Genomic DNA, 11,093 nt, shown 5'->3' on the forward strand with positions numbered 1-11,093 from the left:
TGCTTTTCAGCCATTCTCTTTGCCATGTCTTTTGTCTTAGATTTTTTTTTTTTTGGACGTCACAAGCCACCTGCTACAAAGAAAATTATTTCGTCCTCAGAATCCATATTTTTATGAATGGCGCGAAACGTAATGCTTACGTGAGAGTTTGTAAAATCGTAGTAAATTCGTGTCGTGTGTGACTGCCTCCGTACAATTTTCGGATAAACTCAATCGTGACATGTGCCAGAGCTCACGATGTTCCGACCTTCAGAATCGCACCGTGTACGCCCGCCTTAAGGCACGCCTGTGCAATAATCATGCTGTCTAATCAGCATCTTGATATGCCACACCTGTGAGGTGGATGAATTATCTCAGCAGAGGAGAAGTGCTCACAAACACAGATTTAGACAGATTTGTGAACAATATTTGAGAGAAATAGGCCTTTTGTGTACATAGAAAAAGTCTTAGATCTTTGAGTTCAGCTCATGAAAAATGGGGGGCAAAAACAAAAGTGTTGCGTTTATAATTTTGTTCAGTGTAGTTACTACCTGTTATAAAAAATAATTTGAACAGTTATATACCTGCCATGAACTGAAACGTTAAAGCAGGGGCTGACTTAATTCTGTCAACTGATTCTCATTTGAAGTCTCTCCAGTTCCTCCATACCTACCCATCATGCACGTCTTTCTCTGATTGGCTCCCCACCCTGCCAGTCATGCTTTGCTTTTTGTAGTATTATTCTACACTCTTTAAAGTAATAATCTTTAAAGTAAAAGAATCTTTATTTTTAAGAGTGTACAGTGCCAGGGGCCCCGATTATTGATGCCTACGGTACCTTCCCTACTGCTGTTAGTGAAATTCAGAATTGCAGTGTCACTTTATTATTTTACAGTATGTTGAGTTTGTACATAACACCTGAATAATAAAACATTTATTCAGCTGTTGAGCATGGAAACATTTCTTTATAAAACAGTAGTGTCTTTGAATGGAAATCAATACAGTTTGAGCCACCGAAGGTGCAGTTTGGGCTCATTATAACACTTCATACTTCCGTAATAACTGTGACATGAAAGCATGTTTCACAGTGTGGAAGAGTGCACGGATGTCTATGGTGTCTGTGGCACAGATGAAGTGAGGGTAAATCACTCTTTTGTCCTCTGTCTCCTTGCTAGTACCTTTCTGTTTATATAACTGTGCAATGAACTGCATGGCATCTTGTACGTCCTGACGTTTGCCTGAAGGTGGGGCCAAACCGCAGAGGAAAGGAAAAGAAAGTGTGAATCGGGAATAACGAAATAAGAGATCTCACATATAATGCTGCCTTTTACTTAACTTAATTTGCACCAAATTACCTTCAAATCTGGGAAAGTATGTTTTTAGGTCTGAAAACTGAACCTTCTCGGAGAGGATGTCCATTTTGTTTAAAAGGAGGAGGATGAATGAATTAGCAAACCACGGTGAGTGGATGGTCGTGTAGAACAGTGACAAACTCTCTTCCATACGGTTCTGGAGAAAAAGAGAGGAAAAGTATAGCTACAGATTTATCAATATTACACAGAAAAGACTGGAGACATATGAGAACAAACAGATTTAAAAGGTGGTAGTAGGCTACTGTATGCTACTTTGTTCTGAATTCAGAGCATAGCTGTTTGGAAGAGAATTCTATCTAGTGGATAGCTAGGATTGCAAAACTAGGACTGCCACCTCATTACATGTAGCCTATGCCATCTCATGAAGTATGGTTATTATGGTGCAAAAATATCTTAAAGGGGTCATATGCTGCTGCTAAAAAGAACATTATTTTGTGTATTTGGTGTAATGAAATGTGTTTATGCGGTTTAAAGTAAAAAAAAAACTTTTGGCAGTCTGATCAAGTTGAGAAAAAATTGCCAGCTGAGCACACAGCATTGTGGGAGATGTAGTAAGTCATCTGGGTATCTTATAGTTAGGCTAAATGTTTACTAAATTTGAAGCATAAAACGGAGTATACTGATTTACAATGGGTATAAAAGGTCTGCACACGCCTGTTAAAATTTCAGCCTTTTGAAATGGAAAACAAATCTAAAATCATGTTAGATCTTTTTAAACTTTTAAGGAAAAAGGAAAAACAAAAACCTAAAATTATACTCTTATAATAAGACAAGGTAGCCTACTTTGTTACCAATCAAATCAAGATGTACTAAGTTGATAGATTCTCATTTAAAAAGACTGGCTGCTGTATTAAAAGCAAAATGAGTTCCAACCAAGCATTATTTCAGGAGTGTGTACACTTGTGCAACCATGCTATTTTAAGACTTTTTTTTTTGTTTCACTCTTATGTTAAAGTGTAAAAATATCTGACATGATTTTACTTTAATTAATTTTTTACATCTCAAAAAGCTGCATTTTTAACAGGGTGGTGTAGACTTGTTTTATACACAATGTAGGTACAGTATCCCACAATGCACAATGCTCAACTCAAAATTTGGCTAATAAATAATCATTAATTGATTAGACTGCCAGAAATTCTGCAACAGAATTTCTAAATGCCATTTAAAAAAAAATGAACAAACTGATTAGTTGCCTTTCAGTCAATCGGTCTTTCCTTTTGGCCACGAAGAATGGAAGGCAAAGATAGTCAGATTTTGTTGCTGATTTGTGATGTGTTATTTAAAGCATTGTAAATATCGCCACATGGTAAATTAACTTTCCCTGAAAATGATTTTAGGGATAGAGAGAGGTAGAAACTTACATCCTTGTTGTTCTCTTCCAGAGATTGGTCATACTCGCTGAGAGAAGCTAAAAATATGATCGATGTCACATTCTCAAAGCAATGAATCCACTTCCTTCTTAATCCTCTCTGACCACTGACTTCTACAAACCTTTAAAGACAGACAATCCAAAAATCAAGTTTAGATGTCTCATAATGATGACAGATATTTGCATGAACGGTCCCTTTAAATTCCAGCATAACCCAACATTATTAGGTTTGGTTGGTCATTGCAATACCTGAGAATTGTCTTCTCAAAACTAATGCACTGCTCTGTGATGCTGTCAGTGGGAGATCGGACATGGAGAATATCTTGATATGTAGGGATGTAGTCTTCGGTTACAATGCGGGCCATGTTTCCAATAAAACTTTAAAAACATATTTGTTATTATTACTTATATCATCACTTTGATCAAAAACCACACCATATGACATAGAATTGCTTATGAAGGCCTTATTTGCATAACATTCATTACAGGAATTGTCAGTGGCATCAGAAAAAGAGAAGATGAAATATTCACAAAAAAAGACAGGAATTGACAGGAACCGTTAAGCATTTACTACTTAATGGAGTCTAGTAGCTGATACTCTCTGCGTCGACTGTAACAGATCTTAATGCCTTTGTCTGCCCATAGGTGACAAATAATCTGTGCGTGATTCCACGGCAGCTGCGTTATTTGATGTATGTCCTGTTCCTGGACCCACTGGGCATAAATCTACAGATATCACAGACCTAATGAGACTGACAATACATTACAATACAAGATCCAATCTTTCTTAAATTGTTGCAAAACATTCATAAAAATGGTGAAATTGTTTATTTTTGTATTAAATTTTTTTAATGATTCATTGATCAATTATTTTTTAATTATCTTTTAGATTTATTCTTAAAACATGTTTTTAATTATTTATTTTGCTAATCCCACCACCTTGATGAATGAATGTGTAACATATGATTGTTGATATAAAATGGCCCTCATTAATCTCTGGGCTCTGAAGTTACTTTAAAAACACACTTAGTCTCTTGATCACCTCGTTCTGTGGGTTGGAGTATGGGATCTTTAGCGTCTTCATGGCATCTGTCATTTCACTCATAGCTTGGAAGATATTCTGAAAAACCAGTTTAGTGTAGCTACGTCTCTCGTCTTCTGAGTATCCGCTTCCATGAATTATTCTCAGCTGCTTCATAAATGTTTTCTTCCCACTTTCTCTCGTGCCTAAATGAAAGCCAAAAAATGAATTTTCACTTTTGCTGTACTGTCTAAGTAACTATATAGCAAAGGGAAACTGAAGTCAGACATCCACAAAAATTACAATGGAACAAGAAAAGTTAGTTTTGAGAATCATCTGGTCTAATCAGCTTGTATATGAACACACGCCAGTTAATTCCCCTCAAGAGATGATGGAACAAACCCCTGCTTTCGTCACAATATCTAAAGCCCTGACTAAATTTACTTTACTTTTAGAGACCAAAAAAAAAAAAAAAAAAAAAAAAAAAAAAAAGAGTATACAAATAATTTTTCATAACTTTTACCTTCTATCTTGTTGTGAGAAAGTAAAAAAATAACGAAATAAATACAAATTAAAAAAAATACACACACATGATTGCTATATATATTAGATTGTTTGGCTGGAACTTATGATTTAAAAAAACAACAACAATCATCTCACCTAATAAAAGCAATCTCATTTCTGACTCTTTCTCTTGCTCAGTAAGGATGTTGATCTCATTATTTTTGGTGGTGACATTCCTCTTTTTTTTAGACAAGCAGCAGATGCAGCATCCACAGTGGTCCCCCATTTCTCCAAAAGAAATACAATTACAAAGAAGAAGAAGAAAAAGGAAATACATCAATAATAATATTCAGAATTATTATTTTTAATAGGCATGTACAGTATGTTTGTACTTTTGTATTGTCAATTGATAACCAACTGCAGGGTAAGGCTAAAAGTAGCCTAATGTTAGTGTAATCTATTAACTACTCGCATAATAAACCCAATCTTTTTTAGGTAGGCGAAGTAGGCTATATGGGAGTTATGTCACAAAATATTTTAATATGACTGAATTTGTATTTAACATCATCACAATTTAATAAAAATATTGTAAGTTACTAATAATAACACTTTCATTTCCATGGTTATTCAAACAGTAAATAAATTATACAGAAAGCAAGCAAAGACCAAAGAACATTATAACTGACTTCAGCCTAGCAGGAGTTTAAGCACTCTCAAAAAAGAAAAGAAAAAAAAAACAACTCCCATTATTATCATTAAAGCACTGCGAAATGAATCTTACTTGCATGGTACTTCTGCACTTTGTTTATGATGAGAGAATTCGCGAGAGCAGAATTCAGTCAGCCAGTGCGCGCAAGGAAACAAAACTCGGGTGTTTCAGCGATGTTGCCTCTGATTGGCCATTGCATTCATAAGCTCAACAGAATCGTGTGTGAATGGTAGGCTAATAATGCGCAACGCTGTAAAAGCGCATAAGAAGCAAATGATGTGAATGGAGAAAATGATTCAATATTTATAAGAAATATAATGCAATATAATATAATGCAACAGGAGCAGATTTAAATTTAATGCCACGATCAACACTTTTAATTTAATTTCCATTTTCACTTGATCGTGTATTTTTGTCCACTTTGGTGGACTTTTTGCTCCAAGCCCCCCTTTAAAGCAGCACTATGTAACTTTTGGCGCTTTAGCGGTTAATAAGCAGAACTGCACACATCCCGCGGAAGAACATTCCAACCGGAGCTACTTCTCTGTTTATGTCTATGGCGATTCACGCAGGTATGTGTTACTCCGCAGCGGTGACGACCCGACAAGGCTACAATAGTCCAAATATAAGTACTTATTATAAGTGTACCGTAGTGATTCGGGATAAGACAAAAACGCGGTTTGGAAGATGAATTCATGATGTACTCGCTCATTATATACATTTTGCAAATTTTGAACACAGAAAAAGTTACATAGTGCTGCTTTAATTTCTGACCCTTGGCCAGGAGATGGCTAGCTTTGCTCACGGGGGAAGCTGGAAAAGGAAAACCCGGAGTGGAGTTTCAGCCGAACCATTACAGAAGCAGTAGCAGGAGGGGAAATGTAGAGCCGCTCCACTCATATACAAACAGTTAGACATACTTCACCGTGTTAAAACAACAATTAAACTAAACAGAGGAGACAAAGACTCACCTTCATTCGAAAAGCCTACGACGCGAAATGGGAAACGATAATCAATCTTCATTGAAATAAACATCAAACCTTGAAGGAGTTTCCCCAAACACATTTTTTGTCAAGTGCGTCATGTTCATTACAAACTAGTTACATTTCCAGAAAGTCTGCCTTTATTGCATATGCCAGGTATGTTGAACAAAAGAAGAGAACCACATTCTCAGAAAGAAAAGAAAAATAATTAGGCTACAAAAGCTGTCAAAAAGTACACATATGTAGCCCACTTTACTTACCCTTAACGTTGCATGTAAGTAGCCTACTTTAAAGGTAGAAATTAGTAGGCTACCTATAAACTACATATTGGTAGGCCTACCTTAATGGTACAGCTACCTTTCAAAAAGGTACCGCCCCAGTGACAGCTTTTGTATCTTTTTTTCTGACAGTGCTTCCTCCAAGTTTAGTAGCCTAACTATTTAAAGTGACTTTTCCCCATCATTTTTCATAGTTTATCAACATTTGTGAGATTAATGCTGCCTTCACGTGCTATCGGAAATTTCCTATTTCCCACTTATGAAGTCGTGATTAAGAGCTTGTCGTATTCAAGTGCTTTAAAGCAGCACTATGTAACTTTTGGTGCTCTAGTGGTTAATAAACAGAACTGCACACATCCCGCGGAAGAACATTCCAACCGGAGCTACTTCTCTGTTTATGTCTATGGCGATTCACGCAGGTATGTGTTACTCCGCAGCGGTGACGACCCGACAAGGCTACAATAGTCCAAATATAAGTACTTATTATAAGTGTACCGTAGTGATTCGGGATAAGACAAAAACGCGGTTTGGAAGATGAATTCATGATGTACTCGCTCATTATATACATTTTGCAAATTTTGAACACAGAAAAAGTTACATAGTGCTGCTTTAATTTCTGACCCTTGGCCAGGAGATGGCTAGCTTTGCTCACGGGGGAAGCTGGAAAAGGAAAACCCGGAGTGGAGTTTCAGCCGAACCATTACAGAAGCAGTAGCAGGAGGGGAAATGTAGAGCCGCTCCACTCATATACAAACAGTTAGACATACTTCACCGTGTTAAAACAACAATTAAACTAAACAGAGGAGACAAAGACTCACCTTCATTCGAAAAGCCTGTGTCATTTAGAGCATGGCTGTGTTTGGAAGAAAATACTAGTGGACAGCTTGCTGAATACCATTTTTTAAAAATAGTAGGACTGCTACCATATATTACATATATGCAATCTCAGATGTAAAATAGTTATAAATGGTTATGGTGAACTTTTGGCAGTCTGATCAAGTTGAGAAAGATGCCAGCTGAGCACACAGCATTGTGGGAGATGTAGTAGGTAATCTGAGTATTTTATAGTTAAAAGTTTACCCTGATGACCATATTTGCCAATATGTGAAGTGTACAACACGGTGTACTGAAATAGGTACTGTATCTCACAGTCAAAACAGTGCAAAAAAATTATCATCATGTGTTTGGACTCCCAGATATTTTGCAGGAACATTTTGGAATGGCATGTAATAAAAAAACAACAACAAACAGATTATTTGCTTTTCGTTAGTCTCTTCCTTGCAGCCACAAAAGAAGGTTGGAGAAAAGCAGAAACTTACAGTCTTGCTATTCTCCAACAAAACTTGGTCGTACTCGCTAAGAGAAGCTACAAATATGACTGATGTCACATTATCAAAGCAATGGATCCACTTCCTTCTCTCTGATCTCTGACCCCCAACATCTACAATCCTGAAAAGACAGACAGACCAGAAATCAAGTTCATATTTTTAAGAGTGTAAAATTAGCATTTTTCTCAGGCTTCTATGATTATATCCAGTTATTTCACTTTAATGGCAATGAAAATAACCTTTTAATTGCTATAAAAGTTAATTTACTGAACCTACACACATGCAGGAGCCTGAGAAAAATGCTCATTTTAGAAGAACATTTCAGACGGCACTTAGAGTTTTTTGCATCTGAACTCTATTATTTTTTCTTATGGTCTGCAGTTCCTTCTCCTTCCGTTAGAGGTCATCAAACTGTTGAGATGTTTGTTGAAAAGATTTGTTGGAAGTCTGGGAAGCCATCCTTGTTAGTCTCTTCCAGAACTTGGTTGTTCTTGCTGAGAGAAGCTATTGAGTGATGTCACATCCTCAAAGCAATGGATCCACTTCCTTCTCTGTCTCATCCACTTTTCTATTTGATCTGCTGTAGCGAATTCACATCAAGCCAGAATTTGTCCCTAAAATGTTTACTTCTTCCTTTCTGTCATATTTCATGCTGTCTACTTCTGAATCAGATGCTCAACCTGTATTTTCTAGCAGCATCATATGACCCCTTTAAATATTTTAGTAGGTTTTGTTTTATTGCAGAAAAGTCAAGCATCATTGTCAAAAATTGTATTCGGTGAACTGCATCTTTTTTCTTTCTTTCTTTCTTTTTTTTTTTGGTCAAACCTTTAATGGGGTAGTTCACCTAAAAATAAAAATTCTGTCATTAATTACTCACCCTCATGTCGTTCCAAACCCGTAAGACCTTCGTTCATCTTCAGAACACAAATTAAGATATTTTTGATGAAATTGAGAGCTTTCTGACCCTTCATAGACAGCAACGCAACTGAAACGATCAAGGTCCAGAAACGTAGCAAGGACATCGTTAAAATAGTCCACATGACATCAGTGGTTCAACCGTAATTTTAAGAAGCTACAAAAATACTTTTTGTGCACAAAGAAAATGAAAATAACAACTTTATTCAACAATTTCTTCTCTTCCGTGTCAGTCTTTGCCACTTGTTCACGAGAGTACCAGGACACATGCATGCATGAACGTGGTAGTTGTGTTGCTGTGTATTTAGGGTCAGAAAGCTCTCAGATTTCATCAAAAATCTTAATTTATTTTCAGAAGATGAATGAAGGTCTTACGGGATTGGAATGACATGAGGGTGAGCAATTAATGACATAATTTTCATTTTTGGGTGAATTATCCCTTTAATGCATCTGCCTATACATATTTTCACAACTGATTTTCATATCAGTTCATATTTTCATTTTCATGGAGTAGAACGTGTTACTAGTAGCATATATATATATATATATATATATATATATATATATCATTTTATTTGTAACAGCTGTATCATAGAAATTAAAAGAAAATAAATGACAACTGAATTCGTAACAGTACAATTAGTATTCAAGTGCTGAAAACTAGCAACAACAGGATCAGTAGGCTACTAATAACTTTTAAATAGCTTCAGGTAAAATAACAATTTGTGACTCTTTTCTTCCAAGCAATTTCCACACGGTGTCGATAAAGAGCTAGGAATCACCTGCAAATCTGCACGTGAATTCTCTCACAGTTTATGATAACAACATCTCTCAGGTCACTTCAACTATAAACGGAACAGAAGCGCCATTTGTCTGTGATCTTTTTTTTTGTAATAAACCCTTGCATGTGAATATATATGATTTTATATATTATATGAAACTATTAAAGGTGTTTTATGAAAATATCGAGAGATTAGGACTTCTCCAGATATGTTTGACTGGGAATGGGCGTTGTCCGTTCAGTCGAATAGCAGGGTTTGTGGCGAGACACGCCCCGCGAGCTCCTCAGCCGCTCCTCCACCAACCTTGCCTCATTCCACGCCCCGCCCTCTCGCGCGCTTCTTCCTCCAATTGGCTCGGCGCCCTGTCACTCACGCTCCATTTTCCAGCTGTCGCAGCTCCATGTTTGTGTGCGACTCACACTGGACTGGACGGTACGATCATCTGGAAATTTTTTCACTCCGTCGATTTTTTTTTAGGAGCCCACACCTGTGTCATTTTTCTATGCCGATTTTTCGACTTTAAATATTCTTGAAGCCCAGTCGGATGCAAAGAAATGAGCGGTGAAATCAGCGCGTGGAGTGTAAATAAAGATTCCGGCTAGCTAGCAGCTTAGCCCACCCAATTAAGCTAGTTAGTGCGCTTAGCTAATTAACTTTTCGGCTTTTGGATGCTCAAAATCAAATGTTTGCACCGTAGTCAGCGTTATATGCACACGCAGCGTCTGGTTGTCTTCTGCCACCTGTCGCCGTGTGTTAGCTAGAGATCCGGGCAGCTGATGGACAGTGTTGCGGTGAGTCTGGGCACTGGGGCGGTTAGCTTAGCGAGACAGCAAAGGACAGCACGGATGTCGTGGCAGGCTAGTGTGTCCCTCCGGGACTCTGGTTGGTAGTCATTACAGATACTAAAAACAGGGCTCGAGTGGGTCTGAGAGCAGGGGAGATCTTTAGATTCACATCTGGCCTCCAATCTCATCCAGTCTTTGGCCTTGCTTGATAAATGCGTTTGTATGAGCAGGCTGGGGTCTCTTTTGCTTCATCGATTTAACGTTACGTCTACCATAAGTTATCCTGCATTTTTAAACAACATTCCCCCAAATCCATCCTGTTCCTCTTTCGACGCGGTTGCAAAGGGAAGCGGGTCGTAGAAGTGTGTCAGATCAGGGTTGGGATCTCCAAACGCTGTGGTGATGACTCTGGAGTCCATGATGGCCTGTTGCATGAGTGAAGAGGCGAAGGAGTCCAAAAGAATCAACGCCGAGATCGACAAACAGCTCCGGAGAGACAAACGAGATGCGAGACGAGAGCTCAAACTCCTCTTACTGGGTAAGTGCATCGTTGACAGCTGCTGTGACCGTCAATTATGGCCAGAAGATGCATGATGTTTGACATAAACGCATATTGCTTTGTGGATCTAATGCATAATGATGCTGACATGCTGTTGAAGTCGATATCGAAGCGTTGCTTTCACTACTTGTGTCATTCGTGTGCATGATTTCACTTTATGTAATGCATGCACGTGTTGATCTGCATTGTGTTTTTAAGATTGTTGGATATTCCATAACATGTCAAAAATCCTAAAAAGAATGCTGATGGGATATGTAGACTTAATGTAGACCCAGTTCTAGTGGTATCCTGCGTTCCCACGGTCGTGGAAATATAAGGGCATTTCATGATATATCACATAGTGAATGAATCTATTCTTTAAATATTTAAATATATTATATATTTAATTATATAATGAATGTGTGTTTGCTTGGTTATAAGAGAAGAAATGTTATTTTAAATGTAAAATAAATGGTAAATTATTTAGTGTTTTTTTTTTTTCTTGGTTACATTATTTATATATATA

At 37.4% G+C, this 11,093-nt stretch overlaps 2 protein-coding genes across 8 annotated transcripts in view; one reads left to right on the forward strand and one right to left on the reverse strand.

Moving 5' to 3' along the window:
* Positions 1 to 753: 753 nt before the first annotated feature.
* LOC107676955 (guanine nucleotide-binding protein subunit alpha-11-like) lies at positions 754 to 7,043 on the reverse strand. 6 transcript variants are annotated; one of them, XM_016471704.1, is made up of 9 exons: positions 6,279 to 6,313; positions 5,927 to 5,995; positions 4,403 to 4,534; positions 3,764 to 3,948; positions 3,293 to 3,447; positions 2,971 to 3,099; positions 2,714 to 2,843; positions 1,335 to 1,488; positions 754 to 1,217 (listed from the first exon to the last, which is right to left on the reverse strand). In XM_016471704.1, exons 2-9 carry the CDS (start codon positions 5,988 to 5,990, stop codon positions 1,015 to 1,017), a joined length of 1,152 nt encoding a protein of 383 aa, XP_016327190.1. In that variant the 5' UTR covers positions 5,991 to 5,995; positions 6,279 to 6,313; the 3' UTR covers positions 754 to 1,014. The 6 variants fall into 6 exon arrangements, with proteins under 6 accessions (XP_016327190.1, XP_016327189.1, XP_016327193.1 ...); XM_016471703.1 differs by having other exon boundaries at positions 6,199 to 6,285; XM_016471707.1 differs by lacking the exons at positions 5,927 to 5,995; positions 6,279 to 6,313 and adding an exon at positions 7,035 to 7,043.
* A 2,502-nt stretch (positions 7,044 to 9,545) lies between these two features.
* The window catches only part of LOC107676956 (guanine nucleotide-binding protein subunit alpha-11-like), a 38,077-nt gene continuing 36,529 nt past the window's right edge, over positions 9,546 to 11,093 (forward strand). For both annotated transcript variants that reach the window (XM_016471709.1, XM_016471708.1), the window contains exon 1: positions 9,546 to 10,567. In XM_016471709.1, coding sequence (XP_016327195.1) covers positions 10,432 to 10,567 — 136 coding nt within the window. In that variant the 5' untranslated portion in view covers positions 9,546 to 10,431. The remainder of the gene's footprint in view (positions 10,568 to 11,093) is intronic.

Source organism: Sinocyclocheilus anshuiensis, unplaced genomic scaffold (assembly GCF_001515605.1).
Source record: "Sinocyclocheilus anshuiensis isolate Anshui unplaced genomic scaffold, SAMN03320099.WGS_v1.1 scaffold420, whole genome shotgun sequence".
NCBI lineage: Eukaryota > Metazoa > Chordata > Actinopteri > Cypriniformes > Cyprinidae > Sinocyclocheilus > Sinocyclocheilus anshuiensis.

Excerpts from the sequence above, each read along its gene's own strand:
- LOC107676955 (XM_016471702.1), bottom strand. The coding sequence starts at position 6,020 with ATGTGTTTGGGGAAACTCCTTCAAGGTTTGATGTTTATTTCAATGAAG. Across the intron at positions 3,100-3,292 it reads CTACTAGACTCCATTAAGTA|TTTTATTGGAAACATGGCCC; the intron begins GTAAATGCTTAA and ends ATGTTTTTAAAG. Across the intron at positions 1,489-2,713 it reads TGGAAGAGAACAACAAGGAT|AACCGTATGGAAGAGAGTTT; the intron begins GTAAGTTTCTAC and ends CTTTTTCTCCAG.